The 22,337-nt window shown below is 47.2% G+C and overlaps 1 protein-coding gene across 2 annotated transcripts; it reads left to right on the top strand.

The window, feature by feature from the left end:
- The first annotated feature begins 1,367 nt into the window (after nucleotides 1-1,367).
- cyp27c1 (cytochrome P450 family 27 subfamily C member 1) lies at nucleotides 1,368-11,163 on the top strand. 2 transcript variants are annotated; one of them, NM_001011341.1, is made up of 9 exons: nucleotides 1,368-1,630; nucleotides 5,735-5,925; nucleotides 7,365-7,564; nucleotides 7,765-7,974; nucleotides 8,272-8,435; nucleotides 8,962-9,128; nucleotides 9,222-9,300; nucleotides 10,307-10,510; nucleotides 10,614-11,163. In NM_001011341.1, the coding sequence occupies exons 1-9, from the start codon at nucleotides 1,553-1,555 to the stop codon at nucleotides 10,728-10,730; spliced, it is 1,410 nt and encodes a 469-aa protein (NP_001011341.1). In that variant the 5' UTR covers nucleotides 1,368-1,552; the 3' UTR covers nucleotides 10,731-11,163. The 2 variants fall into 2 exon arrangements, with proteins under 2 accessions (NP_001011341.1, XP_031748479.1); XM_031892619.1 differs by lacking the exon at nucleotides 1,368-1,630 and adding an exon at nucleotides 2,251-2,272.
- The last annotated feature ends 11,174 nt before the right edge of the window (nucleotides 11,164-22,337 follow it).

The following is a 22,337-nucleotide window of genomic DNA, read 5'->3' as shown; positions in this document are numbered from 1 at the left end:
CGAGGTCTTTGGTTCTGCTTGGAATCCCCACTGCTACTATAGGCACCATCTCTCCCTACTATCCCACAGCCCCAGTCCCTTCCCAGAGGCTATTATCCCCCCACTGTTACTATAGGCACCATCTCTCCCTACTATACCTGCTATCCCACAGCCCCAGTCCCTTCCCAGAGGCTATTATCCCCCCACTGCTACTATAGGCACCATCTCTCCCTACTATAACCTGCTATCCCACAGCCCCAGTCCCTTCCCAGAGGCTATTATCCCCCCACTGCTACTATAGGCACCATCTCTCCCTACTATACCTGCTATCCCACAGCCCCAGTCCCTTCCCAGAGGCTATTATTCCCCCACTGCTACTATAGGCACCATCTCTCCTACTATACCTGCTATCCCACAGCCCCAGTCCCTTCCCCAGAGGCTATTATTCCCCCACTGCTACTATAGCACCATCTCTCCCTACTATACCTGCTATCCCACAGCCCCAGTCCCTTCCCAGAGGCTATTATCCCCCACTGCTACTATAGGCACCATCTCTCCCTACTATACCTGCTATCCCACAGCCCCAGTCCCTTCCCAGAGGCTATTATCCCCCCCACTGCTACTATAGGCACCATCTCTCCCTACTATACCTGCTATCCCACAGCCCCAGTCCCTTCCCAGAGGCTATTATCCCCCCACTGCTACTATAGGCACCATCTCTCCCTACTATACCTGCTATCCCACAGCCCCAGTCCCTTCCCAGAGGCTATTATCCCCCAGTTCCGGTGCTTATACCCATGTAACACTAAGCAGACTCCCCCTGAGTTGGCCCCCTATTGTACGGAAGGCAGTGGGGAGTAGGGGCAATGGGTCATAAATCTGAGCTTTATCTGCCATCACCTCTATGTCCGGCTCTTAGAAAGTGACTTATAAATATATATTCCTACTTTTATTTATATTAACATTTATTTATAAAGCACCAACATATTCCGCAGCGCTGTACAATAAGTACATATAAATATATATATTTTTTAATTGACAAATTCCGATCTAAAGCCTGTGGATATCGGCGCTTGTGGGCGAGTATACGGATATATCTGTGTATATAGAGCACAACATGTAGATATACAGAGAGGGATTTGGGAGTAAATAGAATAAATAGATATAAAGGCACTTTTTTCTCTTTAATTACAACTTACCTGGATCCTGCGCATAAATCTGCATCTTATAAAGTGACTTTGTAGCTAATGAGGTGGAACAAAGGGGCTGTGTGTTACACAGAGGGGCATTACATAAAATTCTGCTCCCCCACCCCCGGTCCTGCCCCCAGGGGAGGCGGATAAATGATGGTGCAGGGAAGGTACCGCACTCAGATCCAGGCACCCTATCCAGGCATCAGATGGCAGCACTGGGGCAATTACTGAGGGGCTCTGCCCGGCTGGAGGGCTTGGCCAGGAGTTTCCACCGATTCCCAGGGGCGCAGGCAGCCGGTCAGGCGTTGGAGCACGAGCAAGCGGAGGGGGTGTTGGGGGCCACAGTCAAGGGGTCCCCAATGGTGAAGAACCTTAAGGAGATGCCTGGTCCCAGCACCATGGCCAACCTGGTAGAGTTCTTCTGGCGGGACGGGTTCGGCCGCATCCAAGAGATTCAGGTACTGAATGGAACATCAGGGGGTTTGGGGGGCTCCAAGTACAGATTATGGGGGGTCCATTTGCTGAGTTGAAGCTGAAGATTAGGGCCAGGGTGAGTGCAGCCGATTTGGGGGGTCCAAGTGCAGACTTGGGGGTTCCTGCTGCTTTAGGATATCCAGATGCCATTATCTGGGGCAGATAGTTGGTAACAAGTCTCTGTTGGTTCCAGTTGTTTGAGGGGTTCATGGGGGGGTCTCTCTTTGAGTGCTTCATAGAGGGGCATTTTTTTCAGATGCTGATTTGTAAGGTTTTGTCCCAGAGATGAGGGGTCTTTAGCACAACAAGGGTTAATATCCCAGCAAATCCAGCTGCTGGGGGGGGGGGGGGGACGGCGGTGTAAAAGTTACATTGATTCTTGGGTGGTAGCGATGATCCCCTGGATTTCTCCCCAGTGCAGGCAGAGCAAAGTGTGAGTCCCAGAGAGAGCAGGAAGGAGGGTCCGAGGGGGGTTAAGTAATTAGTAATTAGCAGCCAATTAGCTGCCCCTCCCCCCACCATGTGCTCCAGCAGTTACACAACTGGGACCCCACCCCCTGCTGCTTCTCTCCGCCCTGTCTGGGGGTGTCTCACTCTGTGGTACCCAGCCTGTATGTGCCCCTGGGGTGGGTAATGGGCTGCAGAGGGGTATTATTTGGCTATTTCTACGCTGCCAAAGCTTTATCTGCCCCCTGGCTGAAGGGGGGGGGGTTATTATTTCTCACTGTGTGGCTGCGGCCGGGGTCTGACCCCTTGGGGATTGTAATGATATATGGGGGGGTTAATAGTTATTATTGTGTAACCCCTGATTGCATTTGCATTCTGTAGAGATGAAAGGGTTAATAACTCTTTTTGTATGTCCCTGAGCCTCCTTGGGGCATGTAATGGGCTGGAGGGGGTTAATAGCTCCAGCCTGAATCTCCCGACTGGGTGGGTGTAATGTGATGTAATAGGCTGGAGAGGGGTAATAGCCAGGGTCTGTGCCCTGGGGGGTGTCACAGGGTTAATACCCCCCTACAGGTAATGTACAACCTTTCCATTACCGATAGAGGCAGAATAGGAACAAAAAATATTCCAAAAACAAATAATGAAAACCAATTGAAAATCTGCTTACAAAAGGGGCATCTATAACCCACTAACAGGTTAAAGGTGAAGTTTCCCGCCCAAAGGAAATCTGTTCTATAGAACATGGGGGGCAATTAGATGGGGCGTTACCTTGTTACTGGGGCTCCAGGGCATCCTGAGAGATCCGCAATCTGATTGGCTGTTGTGTGGCTTTATATTGTGGATTTGGGGGTAGAATATGGGGGTTCCTTTTCCCCAATCCTTGGTAACTCCCTGCAGTTTAACTGGAGATGTGAGAACTGAGGAGGAGGAAGAGGAGGAGGGGCTGAAGGGACATTATTCTCTATTGGAGACTCACCTTTAACCCCTTAAATACTCAGTTGAAGGGGAAGAGAAAGGTGGGAAGGGATGGGGCAGAGGTGGGAGAGGGGCCAGCTGGGAATCACAATAGAGTTACTTAGTATTCAGGAGAGGAGAAAGGTGTGGGGGGGGGCACGTCTGGGAATGGAGCCAAGGTGTGTATTAGTGGGGCACGGAGACTGCCCCGGGGGGGGGGGGTATGAGTGGCAGGAGAGGGCACATCAAAGGGAAGAGCTTGGCACCGAGATGTTTAGGTTTGGAGGCCCCCAAGCAAAGTGCAGGGAAGAGCTTGGCCAGAATGGGGGAAACCATCAGAGGCGGGTCAGGGGTTTGTTTTAATGGTGCAAGGGGGGGCATAACCGGGGGGGCTTAACCAGGGGGGGTGGGATACTGTAGCACCCAAGGAGGTTATTATCACAGATTTGGCTTTTAAAGGGGATATTCACCTTAGAGTTAACTCTTAGTATGATGTAGAGAGTGATATTCTGAGATAACTTGCAATTGGTCTTCATTTTGTATTATTTGTTTTTTAGTTATTTCAATTGTTGCTCAGAAGATCTTGAGTTTGGTGTTAGGGTTGCTAGGGTCCAAATTACCTTAGCAACCAGGGAGTGGTTTGAATGAGAGGCTGGTATATGAATAGGGGAGGGGCTGCATAGAAAAATAAGTAATAAAAAGTAACAATAACAATAAAACTGGAGCCCCAAGTTCTATAGATTTTTCATTAGAGCTGAGCAGACCCAGCGGTGCCGCCTCCATGTAACAGCTGCCTCGGCCCCCGTACCCGGCTCTGCGTTCCACTGGGCTCGGATTGGGTTTCGTTGATTCGCCGTGGGCGCGCTGCCAAGTGTTGGGGGGGGGGGGGGGAGATTCGTTATGAAACAGCCAACGAGCACCAATCAAACTGGAGGATTTTAAGGGGCCCTGAAATCTATTAAGGAAACATAATATCACTCACATGTGTATCCTGCCCCCCCGGGGAATTGGCTTTCCAGCCAGATCATATATCCAGCAGCAGGCACTGAGCTGTAGCCAGAACTCAGCAGGAAATAAAAGTGCAGGTGGCTCAGTCCCCCCCCCCCCCCCCCCCCCCCCCCATTGTAATAAAGGGGAAATATCCTAACGTTTCTGTGCCACTGTGACAGAATTCTCTGTTATACAGATAGCTACAATCTCAGCCATAAAGCAGGGCAGGACTGCTGCTTACAATGGGGGGATCAGATAGGATCTGTGCCACTGTGACAGAATGCTCTGTTATACAGATAGCTAGAATCTCAGCCATAAAGCAGGGCAGGACTGCTGCTTACAATGGGGGGATCAGATAGGATCTGTGCCACTGTGACAGAATGCTCTGTTATACAGATAGCTAGAATCTCAGCCATAAAGCAGGGCAGGACTGCTGCTTACAATGGGGGGATCAGATAGGATCTGTGCCACTGTGACAGAATGCTCTGTTATACAGATAGCTAGAATCTCAGCCATAAAGCAGGGCAGGACTGCTGCTTACAATGGGGGGATCAGATAGGATCTGTGCCACTGTGACAGAATGCTCTGTTATACAGATAGCTAGAATCTCAGCCATAAAGCAGGGCAGGACTGCTGCTTACAATGGGGGGATCAGATAGGATCTGTGCCACTGTGACAGAATGCTCTGTTTATACAGATAGCTAGAATCTCAGCCATAAAGCAGGGCAGGACTGCTGCTTACAATGGGGGGATCAGATAGGATCTGTGCACCTGTGACAGAATGCTCTGTTATACAGATAGCTAGAATCTCAGCCATAAAGCAGGGCAGGACTGCTGCTTACAATGGGGGATCAGATAGGATCCTGTGCCACTGTGACAGAATGCTCTGTTATACAGATAGCTAGAATCTCAGCCATAAAGCAGGGCAGGACTGCTGCTTACAATGGGGGGATCAGATAGGATCTGTGCCACTGTGACAGAATGCTCTGTTATACAGATAGCTAGAATCTCAGCCATAAAGCAGGGCAGGACTGCTGCTTACAATGGGGGGAATCAGATAGGATCTGTGCCACTGTGACAGAATGCTCTGTTATACAGATAGCTAGAATCTCAGCCATAAAGCAGGGCAGGACTGCTGCTTACAATGGGGGATCAGATAGGATCTGTGCCACTGTGACAGAATGCTCTGTTATACAGATAGCTAGAATCTCAGCCATAAAGGCAGGGCAGGACTGCTGCTTACAATGGGGGGATCAGATAGGATCTGTGCCACTGTGACAGAATGCTCTGTTATACAGATAGCTAGAATCTCAGCCATAAAGCAGGGCAGGACTGCTGCTTACAATGGGGGGGATCAGATAGGATCTGTGCCACTGTGACAGAATGCTCTGTTATACAGATAGCTAGAATCTCAGCCATAAAGCAGGGCAGGACTGCTGCTTACAATGGGGGGATCAGATAGGATCTGTGCCACTGTGACAGAATGCTCTGTTATACAGATAGCTAGAATCTCAGCCATAAAGCAGGGCAGGACTGCTGCTTACAATGGGGGATCAGACAGAATAACTCTGTAATCATGGCGGCTGCTTTCCAGCCTTTGGGAGGATCATGGGAAATGTATTTCAGAATTTGCTTATTTGTGAAGGTTTCAGGTTGCAGATAAAATAACCCCCCCCCCTCCCCCTTTCTAATTCCAGCAAAAACACGCGCGCCAATATGGCCGGATATTCAAGTCGCACTTTGGGCCTCAGTTTGTGGTGTCGATTGCTGATAAAGACATGGTCGCCCAAGTGCTCAGGGCAGAAAGAGATGCCCCCCAAAGGGCCAACATGGAGTCCTGGCACGAGTATCGAGAATTAAGGGGACGGTCCACTGGACTCATTTCAGCGTGAGTTTCCACTGGGGGTTAATTTACTGTCATGTGACTGATAAAGACCAACGCCAGCTTGTTAACTGCCCTGCCTGTACCCTAACGGGAAAAAGGAATGTTCTGGGCACACAATAAGCTGTACCCCCATACTGTACTGTCTAAGGGAAACACTATGGCACCCCCTACCCATATGTATAAATACAAATATACAGAGAAGGAATGTTCTGGGCACACAATAAGCTGTACCCCCATACTGTACTGTCTAAGGGAAACACTATGGCACCCCCTACCCATATGTATAAATACAAATATACAGAGAAGGAATGTTCTGGGCACACAATAAGCTGTACCCCCATACTGTACTGTCTAAGGGAAACACTATGGCACCCCTACCCATATGTATAAATACAAATATACAGAGAAGGAATGTTCTGGGCACACAATAAGCTGTACCCCCATACTGTACTGTCTAAGGGAAACACTATGGCACCCCCTACCCATATGTATAAATACAAATATACAGAGAAGGAATGTTCTGGGCACACAATAAGCTGTACCCCCATACTGTACTGTCTAAGGGAAACACTATGGCACCCCCTACCCATATGTATAAATACAAATATACAGAGAAGGAATGTTCTGGGCACACAATAAGCTGTACCCCATACTGTACTGTCTAAGGGAAACACTATGGCACCTCCTACCCATATGTATAAATACAAATACACAGAGAGGGAATGTTCTGGGCACACAATAAGCTGTACCCCCATACTGTACTGTCTAAGGGAAACACTATGGCACCTCCTACCCATATGTATAAATACAAATATACAGAGAAGGAATGTTCTGGGCACACAATAAGCTGTACCCCCATACTGTACTGTCTAAGGGAAACACTATGGCACCCCCTACCCATATGTATAAATACAAATATACAGAGAAGGAATGTTCTGGGCACACAATAAGCTGTACCCCCATACTGTACTGTCTAAGGGAAACACTAGGGCACCTCCTACCCATATGTATAAATACAAATATACAGAGAAGGAATGTTCTGGGCACACAATAAGCTGTACCCCATACTGTACTGTCTAAGGGAAACACTATGGCACCCCCTACCCATATGTATAAATACAAATATACAGAGAAGGAATGTTCTGGGCACACAATAAGCTGTACCCCCATACTGTACTGTCTAAGGGAAACACTATGGCACCCCCTACCCATATGTATAAATACAAATATACAGAGAAGGAATGTTCTGGGCACACAATAAGCTGTACCCCCATACTGTACTGTCTAAGGGAAACACTATGGCACCCCCTACCCATATGTATAAATACAAATATACAGAGAAGGAATGTTCTGGGCACACAATAAGCTGTACCCCCATACTGTACTGTCTAAGGGAAACACTATGGCAGTTCCAGCTGATAGGTTCTATTGTTGCCCCGCAGGGAAGGGGAGAAGTGGCTGAACATGCGAAGTGTCCTGCGGCAGAAGATTCTCCGGCCAAGGGACGTGGCCATGTATTCCGGAGGGGTAAATGAGGTTGTTGAAGATCTGGTAAAGAGGATCCGCAAGCTCCGAGTCCAAGAAAGTGATGGGCTGACTGTGACCAATGTCAATGATCTATACTTCAAGTACTCCATGGAAGGTGAGTCGCCTCCAGTATCTGACCCGTTATATTCTCTTGTTCTGACTCGTGAAACAGTGTAGCAGTTCTCCTTCAGGTTAGTTAACCAGCTGGTTCCTGCTACATTGTTTCAGGAGTCAGAACCAGCAGTGCAGTGATTATCTGCACCCAGATACTCGCAGTCAATCTCTGGCCCTAAGCTCTTCCCTTTTCCCCTTTAGCTATTGCCACAATCCTGTACGAGTGCCGCCTGGGGTGCCTGGACGACCAGATCCCTCAGCAGACCAAGGAATACATCGAAGCTCTGGAGCTCATGTTCAGCATGTTCAAGACGACCATGTACGCCGGCGCCATCCCCAAGTGGTTACGCCCCTTAATCCCCAAACCGTGGCGAGAATTCTGCAGGTCCTGGGACGGACTCTTCAAATTCAGTGAGTTCCCATTTATTTATTTCTGTAAATAGTCAGTAAACATAACAATGGCCCCCAGGGGCCACAATTACCCTGAAAAAAGTTGGACTTTTTGCTTGGATTCAGCTTTTGAAGACACCCCTAGTGGCCATTGGCAGTAATGCAGCTTTAGAAATTGGATTTTCGGTAAAATAACCAATGGGCCTTATTGAATGGGGATAAAATACATTTAATATAAATTTTGCCACATCCCGGCCCTTTCTCTCTGTACGTTAAACCCACGGACAGCAAAGAGTCACGGTGATCCCTTTCTCACAGGTCAGATCCACGTGGACGACCGATTGCGGCAGATCGAGTCCCAGTTGGAGAAAGGAGAAGAGGTACAAGGAGGGGTCCTCACCCACCTTCTGCTCTCCAAAGAGTTGGATTTAGAAGAGATTTATGCCAATATGACCGAAATGCTCCTGGCTGGTGTCGACACGGTAACGAATCATTATTGTGCCCTTTTGCTTTTCCTTCTCCTCAAGATGGAGACAGTAGGGCAAGATGGAGACAGTAGGGCAAGATGGAGACAGTAGGGCAAGATGGAGACAGTAGGGCAAGATGGAGACAGTAGGGCAAGAGGGAGACAGTAGGGCAAGAGGGAGACAGTAGGGCAAGAGGGAGACAGTAGGGCAAGAGGGAGACAGTAGGGCAAGATGGAGGCAGTAGGACAAGATGGAGACAGTAGGGCAAGATGGAGACAGTAGGGCAAGATGGAGACAGTAGGGCAAGATGGAGGCAGTAGGACAAGATGGAGACAGTAGGGCAAGATGGAGACAGTAGGGCAAGATGGAGACAGTAGGGCAAGATGGAGGCAGTAGGACAAGACCATAAGATTTAGATTTGTCTCCGTGCACTGTTTCTACCCATTAAGAATAATTGTTAGTTCTTGATCTAGATACATAATTGTTCAGACTAATTTTTCTTAAAGTCATTTATAACCTTAAACCTTCCCCCCCCCCCCAGACTTCCTTTACTCTTTCTTGGGCAACATATCTGCTGGCAAAGAACCCCGGTATCCAGGAGGCCGTGTATCAGCAGATTGTGCAGAACTTTGGGAAAGATCAGGTTCCGACGGCAGAAGATGTTCCCAAAATGCCCCTGGTCAGGGCTGTCGTTAAGGAAACCTTGAGGTGAGATTGGCCGTTCCTGGGTTCCTGGGGGGGGGGTATTATATACCGTAATGGGGAGTTTGACTGAATGGAACCCTCTGTGCTTCTGTGCAGGCTCTTCCCCGTCCTGCCCGGGAACGGCAGAGTCACCCAGGATGACTTGGTTGTGGGTGGATATTTCATCCCCAAAGGGGTAAGTACAGAACGGGGCAAAATGCTACAATCACAGGGCAGGGGGTACTGGGGCAAAATGCTACAATCACAGGGCAGGGGGTACTGGGGCAAAATGCCACAATCATAGAGCAGGGGGTACTGGGGCAAAATGCTACAATCACAGGGCAGGGGGTACTGGGGCAAAATGCTACAATCACAGGGCAGGGGGGTACTGGGCAAAATGCTACAATCACAGGGCAGGGGGTACTGGGGCAAAATGCTACAATCACAGGGCAGGTGGTACTGGGGCAAAATGCTACAATCATAGAGCAGGGGGGTACTGGGGGGTACTGGGGCAAAATGCTACAATCACAGGGCAGGGGGGTACTGGGGCAAAATGCTACAATCATAGAGCAGGGGGTAATGGGGCAAAATGCTACAATCACAAAGCAGTGGGGTACTGGGGGGTACTGGGGCAAAATGCTACAATCATAGAGCAGAGGGGGTACTGGGGGGTACTGGGGCAAAATGCTACAATCACAAAGCAGTGGGGTACTGGGGCAAAATGCTACAATCATAGAGCAGGGAGTACTGGGGCAAAATGCTACAATCACAGGGCAGTGGGGTACTGGGGGCTACTTACATGGTCACGTGACCACTGGCCCCCTGTTGGGATAAGAGTCGGAGGGTTGGGTAATGGACATTTTAGAGTAAAAGGCTGCAGGTTCTTCACACCCAGAGCAAACCTGGTGCCTTTAAGGGTAAGAAGAACCCACCTTGGGGCAACATTCACAAGCCTTGGGCTGCTGTACATGGGGCAATAGTGGGGCAATAATGGGGGTGGGTACGGAGGCCGCACATATGGGGAGAAGGTTTCAATCCAGTTTGCCAAAGAGAACTGATACTTTGGGTCTGGTGTTTCTGTCCCAGTGGATCTGGCAGTTCCCCAATGGCTGAGAACTGGCCAATAGGCTGCCGAACCCCTGAACCCAGGAGCCAATGGGGAGCCCAATGTCTGTGCCAACCTTCCCCTTTGCCCCTTACAGACCCAGTTGGCGCTGTGTCACTATTCCACGTCCTACGATGCCGAGTGCTTCCCGGCGGCGGAAGAGTTCAGACCGGAGCGCTGGATCCGCAGCGGAAACCTAGAACGCAAGGAGAACTTTGGCTCCATCCCATTCGGCTACGGGATCCGCAGCTGCATCGGCCGCAGGGTGGCGGAACTGGAGATGCATCTGCTGCTCATCCAGGTACAAATATTATTATTATTTATTTATAAAGCGCCAACATATTCCGCAGCGCTGTACAAATGCCAGATATTGAGTATTACTTCCCCTTTAATCTCTGTTGCAGCTTCTTCAGAATTTCGAGATTAAACCGTCGCCCCAAACCACGACCGTTCTGCCCAAAACCCACGGGCTCCTGTGTCCCGGGGGGAAGATCAACGTTCGCTTCGTGGACCGACAGTGAAAATATCCCGGATCAGAAAATCCCTATTAACCCCCCCAAAATTGACTGCCACGGAGGGACAGTTCCTGTGGAATAGATCTCTGTGGCCCCCTAAGGACAATGCACTGTGGCCCCCACTGATTGCCAGATAGTGGCATAGGACAAGCAGTGCCCATTCCCCTTGTACATAGCTGTGTGTCTTTTAGCCAATTACACTGCTACCCTGCACTTTCGCTGTACCGCCGCAGCCAATCGCATCCAGCCTGGGCAATCGATTCCATGAACGGACCCCCGACTGCCCCCCGCTGGGCACATTTAGTATCACTGACGTTATTAGTATTTATATAGTGAGTCGCAGCAACTTTAACTCTTTCTCCTTTTTCTGGAGATTTTACCCTTAATTTTAGCTTGAATTTTTTTTTTCTAAATCAACAATAAAAATTTATTAACCGCCCTCTAACGAGTTCAGCGTCGTTATTATAAAAATATTTGTATTGTGGCTTTATACGATGTTTTATGTTGTTCTTATCAGAAAGGAGTAGTTTATCCTGAGACAACTTGCAATTGGTCTTTTTTGGGGGGTTTTTAGAATTATAAAGGGGATGTTCACCTTTGAGTTAACTCTTAGTTTGATGTAGAGAGTAACATTCTGAGACAGTTTGCAATTGGTCTTCATTTTTTATTATTTGTAGTTTTTTAATTATTTCAATTGTTGCTCAGAAGGTCTTGAGTTTGGTGTTAGGGTTGCTAGGGTCCAGTTTACCCTAGTAACCAGGGAATGGTTTGAAAGAGAGACTGATATATGAATAGGGGAGGGGCTGAATAGAAAGATAAGGAATAAAAAGTAACAATAACAATAAAACTGGAGCCTCACAGAGCAATAGGGTTTGGCTGCCGGGGTCAGTGACCCCCATTTGAAAGCTGGAAAGAGTTAGGAAAAAAAAGACAAGAAAAACTACTGTACCCTAGCAACCAGGCAGTGGGAAGCTATTGTGATACAGTTGGTATATATATATATATATCCTTGTACCTACCTGGTCGGCCGATATAATCCTGAGCAGGGAGTTTTTGGCCCATATGATCATCTGATCTGGTCAAAACTGCTGAAATTCTTTGTTGCTGGTGATTTTCCTGCCGGACACCAGGGGGCGCTGTCTCCCCTGGAATTATTTGAGCACAAGCGGCAGATAAAGCAATAAAGTGAATCCCGGGGCTGAGGGTCCTGTGGGGGGGGGGGGGGGGGCAATTAACTAAAAGCCTCTGTTTTTCTTATTGGTAGAGAATGAACTTAAAGGGAGGGTTCAGAATTTCCTATTCTAAGCAACTTTTCAATTGGTCTTCATTATTTATTTGTTATAGTTTTTCATTTTTATTCTTCTTTCAACTCTTTGCAGCTTTCAAATGGGGGTCACTGACCCCGGCAGCCAAACCCTATTGCTCTGTGAGGCTCCAGTTTTATTGTTATTGTTACTTTTTATAACTTTCATTTCTTTTCAGCCCCTCCCCTATTCATATACCAGCCTCTCATCCAAACCACTCCCTGGTTGCTAAGGTAACTTGGGCCCTAGCAACCAAATCACTGCTGAAACTCTAAAATGGACAGAAATAATAATAACAGTAACCAAAGAACTGTTATTCTGCACTCTATAGGCCAGGTCAGAGCATTAGAATGGTTACAGGGCCACACCCAGTAGCCATTGGGACAATCACAAGCCTAGACCTGCAGTCAGAGCGGGGGGGGGGGGGGGTGATCTCAGGGCCACAGGGCCTAACTGGTTAATTGGAGCATTAGAGCATCACATGGGCAGATCTGCCTTTAGCCAATCAGAGCATTAGAAGCTTCACATAAGCAGAGCCAACTCCAGCAGGAACGGCCCTGGGAACGTATTGGTTTATGTAGAATCAGGACGTGTCGCACTCACAGCACTAATTGTTAGTTCCGTATCCACTTGGTTAATAAACATTATCTGCCCCGGGGCTTTACTCCAACGTATTTACAAAGGGTGGATCGGTTGCTCCTGGCGCTGACCCGTAAGGCTCACACACTGGGCCCGGGGCCAGGAACTGCACTCGGAATGTTCCATCAACCCATTCACCTAGGTACAAACAGCAGGAAAGTGTTGAAGGGGGAGGGGCATAGAGAACTCAGGTATTAGTTGCCCTTTAATGTTCACCTTGCATTCAATTCACCAAAACAGACCAGGGGTAGGGGGCGCTCTCCTTCCATCCCTCTCAGTGTAAGCTCTGTGGGCGAGACCCTCAGTCAATTGTAGTCTTACAGGTTAGTTTCTCAGTGACCCCCCCGTATATATGGGCTGTGCTCTGGGGGGAACGGCAATGAGTTATTGGAATAATATCTATAACAGTTCATTAGAGGTCTCTATGGAGACAATACAAAGGGTTAATCAGCCCAATTCCCTATTAGAATTTACTGTCTCGGCAGGAGCAGGTTTGTATTATCTGTATTTATTACTTTCATTTTATTGGGATTATTGGTACTGAGTGCGGCTTTAATATCCCCTCCTCCCTCTGCAAATAAACACAGGGCTCCCTTGTACCTGCCCCTTGTACCTGCCCCTTGTACCTGCCCCTTGTACCTGCCCTTATACCTGCCCCTTGTACCTGCCCTTATACCTGCCCCTTGTACCTGCCCCTTGCTACCTGCCCCTTGTACCTGCCCTTATACCTGCCCCTTGTACCTGCCCCTACCTAGCCCCCTGCCCCTTATACCTGCCCCTACCTGCCCCTTATACCTGCTTGCCTGCCTTATACCTGCCCCTTGTACCTGCCCCCTGCCCTTATACCTGCCCCTTGTACCTGCCCTTCTGTACCTGCCCTTATACCTGCCCCTTGTACCTGCCCCTTGTACCTGCCCTTATACCTGCCCCTGTGTTACCTGCCCTACTGCTGCTTGTACCTGCCCCTTGTACCTGCCCCTGTACCTGCCCTTATACCTGCCCCCTATGTACCTGCCCCTTGTACCTGCCCCTTGTACCTGCCCTTATACCTGCCCCTTGTACCTGCCCCTTGTATACCTGCCCTTATACCTGCCCCTTGTACCTGCCCCTGTACCTGCCCCTTGTACCGCCCCTTGTACCTGCCTATATACCTGCCCCTTGTACCTGCCCCTTGTACCTGCCCTTATACCTGCCCTTATGTACCTGCCCCACTTATACCTGCCCTTGTACCTCCCCTTACACCTGCCCCTTGTACCTGCCCTTATACCTTGCCCCTTACTGCCTTACCTGCCCTTATGCCTGCCCCTTGTACCTGCCCCTTATACCTGCCCTTTGAACCTGCCCCTTGTACCTGCCCCTTATACCTGCCCCTTGTACCTGCCCCTTATACCTGCCCTTTGTACCTGCCCTTGTACCTGCCCCTTGTACCTTGCCCTTGTACTTGCCCTTTAACCTGCCCCTTGTACCTGCCTTATATAACCCTGCCTACCCTGCCTTATACTGTGTGACTTGCCCCTACTTGCCTGCCCTGCCCCTTGCCTGCCTTATACTGCTATACCTGCGCCCTTGTACCTCCCTTGTACCTGCCCCTTATACTGCCCCTGCCCCTTATACCTGCCCCTTGTACCTGCCCCTTATACCTGCCCTTATACCTGCCCCTTGTACCTGCCCCTTGTACCTGCCCCTGCCCTTTATACCTGCCCCTTGTACCTGCCCTTGTACTTGCCCTTATACCTGCCCCTTGTACCTGCCCTTATGCCTGCCCCTTGTACCTGCCCCTTATACCTGCCCTTATACCTGCCCCTTATACCTGCCCTTGTACTTGCCCTTATACCTGCCCCTTGTACCTGCCCCTTGTACCTGCCCTTATACCTGCCCCTTGTAACCTGCCCCTTGTACCTGCCCCTTGTACCTGCCCCTTGTACCTGCCCCTTGTACCTGCCCCTTGTACCTGCCCTGCCCATACACAGCCTTGTGCTAGAAACAAATCAAAGCTATTTTGTGCCTTGAGGTTTAATATGACCTTTAGCTCTGCAGAAACGTTGGCAGCAGAGGGAGAGAACAAAGAGAGGGAATTAGGAGTGACCCGATGGGCAGGCAGTACCGTGACAGCCTATGGGCAATATTGTTATATGTAACCTGGGATCAGATGGAATTTATTCTATTTCAGGGGAATATATTGAGTACCGCTGGCTTTTATACATAAGGGGGGTAATTAATATTGATCCTGGGAAAGTATCAGATATGGGATTAGGGCTCGTTATCCGTTATATCAGTATATCCATTATATCAGTATATCAGTATATCAGTTATATCAGTATATCCGTTATATCAGTATATCCGTTATATCAGTATATCAGTATATCAGTTATATCAGTATATCCGTTATATCAGTATATCCGTTATATCAGTATATCAGTATATCAGTATATCAGTATATCAGGTATATCAGTATATCAGTTATATCAGTATATCCAGTTATATCAGTATATCCCGTTATATCAGTATATCCGTTATATCAGTATATCAGTTATATCAGTATATCCCTTATATCAGTATATCAGTATATCAGTATATCAGTATAATCAGTTATATCAGTATATCAGTTATATGCAGTATATCCGTTATATCAGTATATCAGTTATATCAGTCATATTCCCTTATATCAGTATATCAGTATATCAGTATATCAGTATATCAGTATATCAGTTATATCAGTATATCAGTTATATCAGTATATCCGTTATATCAGTATATCCGTTATATCAGTTATATCAGTTATATCAGTATATCCCTTATATCAGTATATCAGTATATCAGTTATATCAGTTATATCAGTATATCAGTTATATCAGTTATATCAGTATATCAGTTATATCAGTATATCAGTTATATCAGTATATCCGTTATATCAGTATATCAGTTATATCAGTATATCAGTATATCCGTTATATCAGTATATCCGTTATATCAGTATATCCGTTATATCAGTATATCCCTTATATCAGTATATCCGTTATATCAGTATATCCGTTATATCAGTATATCAGTATATCAGTATATCAGTTATATCAGTATATCCGTTATATCAGTATATCATTATATCAGTATATCCGTTATATCAGTTATATCAGTTATATCAGTTATCCGTTATATCAGTATATCAGTTATATCAGTATCATATCAGTATATCCGTTATATCAGTATATCAGTATATCAGTTATATCAGTTATATCAGTATATCCGTTATATCAGTATATCAGTTATATCAGTATATCCGTTATATCAGTATATCAGTTATATCAGTATATCCGTTATATCAGTATATCCGTTATATCAGTATATCAGTTATATCAGTATATCAGTTATATCAGTATATCAGTTATATCAGTATATCCGTTATATCAGTATATCAGTTATATCAGTATATCCGTTATATCAGTATATCCGTTATATCAGTATATCAGTTATATCAGTATATCAGTTATATCAGTATATCAGTTATATCAGTATATCAGTATATCCATTATATCAGTATATCCGTTATATCAGTATATCCGTTATATCAGTATATCAGTTATATCAGTATATCAGTTATATCAGTATATCAGTTATATCAGTATATCAGTATATCAGTATATCAGTATATCCAGTATATCAGTTATATCAGTATATCCGTTATATCAGTATATCCGTTATATCAGTATATCCGTTATATCAGTATATCAGTTATATCAGTATATCAGTTATATCAGTATATCAGTATATCCATTATATCAGTATATCCGTTATATCAGTATATCCATTATATCAGTATATCCTTATATATCAGGTTATATCAGTATATCAGTATATCAGTATATCAGTATTCAGTATATCCGTATATATCAGTATATCAGTATATCAGTATATCAGTTATATCAGTATATCAGTATATCAGTATATCAGTTATATCACAGTATATCAGTATATCAGTATATCAGTTATATCAGTATATCCGTTATATCAGTATATCAGTATATCAGTATATCAGTTATATCAGTATATCAGTTATATCAGTATATCAGTATATCAGTATATCCCTTATATCAGTATATCAGTATATCAGTATATCAGTTATATCAGTTATATCAGTATATCAGTATATCAATATATCAGTTATATCAGTATATCCGTTATATCAGTATATCAGTTATATCAGTATATCAGTTATATCAGTATATCAGTTATATCAGTATATCAGTTATATCAGTATATCCGTTATATCAGTATATAAGTTATATCAGTATATCAGTTATATCAGTATATCAGTATATCAGTTATATCAGTATATCCCTTATATCAGTATATCAGTATATCAGTTATATCAGTATATCAGTTATATCAGTATATCAGTTATATCAGTATATCCATTATATCAGTATATCAGTTATATCAATATATCAGTTATATCAATATATCAGTTATATCAGTATATCAGTTATATCAGTATTTCAAACCCCTAACAGAAATAAGGTGAAATTCAGTCAAAGTGACAGTTCCCTCTAAGCAACACTAGGTGGCGGTGTACAAGCACAAATGGCCTGTGAGTGGCCCCCAGGTTTGTATGTTAGGCTGGAAATAGACTGGATAGAATATTCCAGTCCGGTCTATAGATGCCCATGGGCAGGTGTCTCCCCCAGTCTGAGCTTCAGATAAAAGGGGGAAAGTCCTGCCGAACCCCCATTTAATTATAGTTTAAGGGTGACGCCTGGAATTCAGGAGCAGAAGATAAATCTCTATTGAGGGGGTCGGGTTCCCCAAATATCAAACAGTTTATATAGAAGACAAGGGACAAAAACTAACCAACCCCAAACAGGTCATCTGGGAACTGCCCAATCCTAGAGGGGCTGCTGCTTTATATTGGGCCTGTGCGGCGCTGTTTGGGGTTTTTGTGTGTGAAATGTCACAATCTCTCAATCTAAATATGACGGCAACTTTTGTACCCCTTTCCATTGCAGGGGCAGTTGTAAATGATCCCTTATGTTTTGCCCTACTATCCCCATCTTGCCCTACTGTCTCTATTTTGTCCTACTGTCTCCATCTTGCCCTACTGTCTTCATCTTGCCCTACTGTCTCCATCTTGCCCTACTGTCTCCATCTTGCCCTACTGTCTCCATCTTGTCCTACTGTCTCCATCTTGCCCTACTGTCTCCATCTTGCCCTACTGTCTCCATCTTGCCCTTCTGTCTCCATCTTGCCCTACTGTCTCCATCTTGTCCTACTGTCTCCATCTCATCCTACTGTCTCCATCTTGCCCTACTGTCTCCATCTTGCCCTTCTGTCTCCATCTTGCCCTACTGTCTCCATCTCATCCTACTGTCTCCATCTTGCCCTACTGTCTCCATCTTGCCCTACTGTCCCCATCTTGCCCTACTGTCTCCATCTTGCCCTACTGTCTCCATCTTGTCCTACTGTCTCCATCTTGTCCTACTGTTTCCATCTTGTCCTACTGTCTCCATCTTGCCCTACTGTCTCCATCTTGTCCTACTGTCTCCATCTTGTCCTACTGTCTCCATCTTGTCCTACTGTTTCCATCTTGTCCTACTGTCTCCATCTTGTCCTACTGTCTCCATCTTGTCCTACTGTTTCCATCTTGCCCTACTGTCTCCATCTTGCCCTACGGTCTCCATCTTGCCCTACTGTCCCCATCTTGCCCTACTGTCTTCATCTTGTCCTACTGTCTCCATCTTGTCTTACTGTCTCCATCTTGCCCTACTGTCTCCATCTTGCCCTACTGTCTTCTTCTTGTCCTACTGTCTCCATCTTGTCTTACTGTCTCCATCTTGCCCTACTGTCTCCATCTTGCCCTACTGTCTTCATCTTGCCCTACTGTCTCCATCTTGTCTTACTGTCTCCATCTTGCCCTACTGTCTCCATCTTGCCCTACTGTCCCCATCTTGCCCTACTGTCTCCATCTTGCCCTACTGTCTCCATCTTGTCCTACTGTCTCCATCTTGCCCTACTGTCTCCATCTTGCCCTACTGTCTCCATCTTGTCCTACTGTCTCAATCTTGTCCTACTGTCCCCATCTTGTCCTACTGTCTCCATCTTGCCCTACTGTCTCAATCTTGTCCTACTGTCCCCATCTTGCCCTACTGTCTCCATCTTGTCCTACTGTCTCAATCTTGTCCTACTGTCCCCATCTTGTCCTACTGTCTCCATCTTGCCCTACTGTCCCCATCTTGCCCTACTGTCTCCATCTTGCCCTACTGTCTCCATCTTGTCCTACTGTCTCCATCTTGCCCTACTGTCTCCATCTTGCCCTACTGTCTCCATCTTGTCCTACTGTCTCAATCTTGTCCTACTGTCCCCATCTTGTCCTACTGTCTCCATCTTGCCCTACTGTCTCAATCTTGTCCTACTGTCCCCATCTTGCCCTACTGTCTCCATCTTGTCCTACTGTCTCAATCTTGTCCTACTGTCTCCATCTTGCCCTACTGTCTCAATCTTGTCCTACTGTCCCCATCTTGCCCTACTGTCTCCATCTTGTCCTACTGTCTCCATCTTGTCCTACTGTCTCCATCTTGCCCTACTGTCCCCATCTTGTCCTACTGTTTCCATCTTGCCCTACTGTCCCCATCTTGCCCTACTGTCTCCATCTTGCCCTACTGTCCCCATCTTGCCCTACTGTCTCCATCTTGCCCTACTGTCTCCATCTTGTCCTACTGTCTCAATCTTGTCCTACTGTCCCCATCTTGTCCTACTGTCTCCATCTTGCCCTACTGTCTCAATCTTGTCCTACTGTCCCCATCTTGCCCTACTGTCTCCATCTTGTCCTACTGTCTCAATCTTGTCCTACTGTCTCCATCTTGCCCTACTGTCTCCATCTTGCCCTACTGTCCCCATCTTGCCCTACTGTCTCCATCTTGTCCTACTGTCTCAATCTTGTCCTACTGTCCCCATCTTGTCCTACTGTCTCCATCTTGCCCTACTGTCCCCATCTTGCCCTACTGTCTCCATCTTGCCCTACTGTCCCCATCTTGTCCTACTGTCTCCATCTTGCCCTACTGTCTTACTTTGCCAGGTCTCTGTTGGGTAACACTTTATATGGGGCCCTGGGCATCCTGCCCCTAAAGCCAACTGTGCCCTACTTTATTAAAACTATTACTCATGGTAGACAAGTATAAGCCCTCTCTGCCCCAGTGAGCTTACAATCTAGCTCGCTAGAATGGACTTCAATAAGAAAGAGTAGCAGTAAATTGTGGGACTGTGGGAGGAAACCGGTGCAGCCGGAGGAAATCCAAACAAACACAGGGAAACCTACAGACCCCCCCCCCCCAGGAAGCAAAGCCAAGACCCGGCAGTGTAGGGGCAGGGGCACAAAGCGCGGTGACACCACATTGTTACACACTGAGCCCTGGAGCTGATCAGCACAATGGGGACCCTAAATATCACCCCCCCCCCCCCCCGCTGGCCTGGGGGCCCCAGTGAGTCTCCAGTCTGTGTTGGTGGAATTGTTCTGGGGGTTTAGAAGAACCGGGAGAGGAGGTTTATACTGGTTAGAGAGAAACCCTTTCATGTCTCCGCAGCACCGTCACATAGCAACCGGCAGCTCCTACTGAACATTTGGTGCAACCCATAAACATTAATAGGAGTCACATTCCTACATTCTACTGAGTGTCCAGATGCAGAGAAAATACATCGATTTGTTATTTTCAGCATTGGGTAAAAATGAGCTACAATGGAGATTTTATATTTTATTTTTCTTGGAGCTTGTTCTATAACTGCAAGAGAGTGCCATTGTGTTACATAGAGCTCACACTCTAATTTCCCTATCAGCAACCCTTATAGTAGCAGTGGGGGGATAATAGCCTCTGGGAAGGGACTGGGGCTGTGGGATAGCAGGTATAGTAGGGAGAGATGGTGCCTATAGTAGCAGTGGGGGGATAATAGCCTCTGGGAAGGGACTGGGGCTGTGGGATAGCAGGTATAGTAGGGAGAGATGGTGCCTATAGTAGCAGTGGGGGGATAATAGCCTCTGGGAAGGGACTGGGGCTGTGGGATAGCAGGTATAGTAGGGAGAGATGGTGCCTATAGTAGCAGTGGGGGGATAATAGCCTCTGGGAAGGGACTGGGGCTGTGGGATAGCAGGTATAGTAGGGAGAGATGGTGCCTATAGTAGCAGTGGGGGGATAATAGCCTCTGGGAAGGGACTGGGGCTGTGGGATAGCAGGTATAGTAGGGAGAGATGGTGCCTATAGTAGCAGTGGGGGGATAATAGCCTCTGGGAAGGGACTGGGGCTGTGGGATAGCAGGTATAGTAGGGAGAGATGGTGCCTATAGTAGCAGTGGGGGGATAATAGCCTCTGGGAAGGGACTGGGGCTGTGGGATAGCAGGTATAGTAGGGAGAGATGGTGCCTATAGTAGCAGTGGGGGGATAATAGCCTCTGGGAAGGGACTGGGGCTGTGGGATAGCAGGTATAGTAGGGAGAGATGGTGCCTATAGTAGCAGTGGGGGGATAATAGCCTCTGGGAAGGGACTGGGGCTGTGGGATAGCAGGTATAGTAGGGAGAGATGGTGGCCTATAGTAGCAGTGGGGGGATAATAGCCTCTGGGAAGGGACTGGGGCTGTGGGATAGCAGGTATAGTAGGGAGAGATGGTGCCTATAGTACAGTGGGGGGAAATAGCCTCGGGAAGGGACTGGGGCGTGGGATAGCAGGTATAGTAGGGAGAGATGGTGCCTATAGTACAGTGGGGGATAATAGCCTCTGGGAAGGGACTGGGGCTGTGGGATAGCAGGTATAGTAGGGAGAGATGGTGCCTATAGTAGCAGTGGGGGGATAATAGCCTCTGGGAAGGGACTGGGGCTGTGGGATAGCAGGTATAGTAGGGAGAAGATGGTGCCTATAGTAGCAGTGGGGGGATAATAGCCTCTGGGAAGGGACTGGGGCTGTGGGATAGCAGGTATAGTAGGGAGAGATGGTGCCTATAGTAGCAGTGGGGGGATAAATAGCCTCTGGGAAGGGACTGGGGCTGTGGGATAGCAGGTATAGTAGGGAGAGATGGTGCCTATAGTAGCAGTGGGGGATAATAGCCTCTGGGAAGGGACTGGGGCTGTGGGATAGCAGGTATAGTAGGGAGAGATGGTGCCTATAGTAGCAGTGGGGGAGCAGCTTTAGCCGTTGGGCTCTGAGTTTACAATGGGCTCAGCTGCTGCAGAAGTTCTTACACAGTCCCTGAGTGTCAGGCAGCTGTTGTTATGTTTCTTCCAAGGAAGGAATATTTGCTTTTTGGTCTTAAAGATTCTGATCCCTACGGCCAAAGGTCCCTGTGTGTCTGACTCGGCTCTGATTGGTGCAGGAATGTAGATGAGACGGAGGTGAATGAGCCCCCCAGGCTGCCCTGTTACTGGGAAGTCTCAGCTGTTGCTGAAGCAGAAGGCTGCCCCCCCCCCCCCCCCCGACTCTCTGCTGAGGAACAGGCTAATTTTAGTCTCTGGGTATTATTTTGGGACCCTGTGGCCCCTATTGGCCGAGAAATGAAAGTGCTTAACCCCGAGGGCACCAGTAGGTAAAAGGTCACGTGCGGTTGCACCCACCTCCTCCACCCACTGGCACCCAATGGCATCATTCCTGCACCAACCTGCCCAGTGTTGCCCGGCACATAACTATAAACCCAGTGAGAA

This window comes from Xenopus tropicalis, chromosome 9 (assembly GCF_000004195.4).
Source record: "Xenopus tropicalis strain Nigerian chromosome 9, UCB_Xtro_10.0, whole genome shotgun sequence".
In the NCBI taxonomy this organism is placed as follows: Eukaryota; Metazoa; Chordata; class Amphibia; order Anura; family Pipidae; genus Xenopus; species Xenopus tropicalis.
Note: the sequence above shows the minus strand (reverse complement) of the source record. Positions and strands in the feature narration are given on the sequence as shown.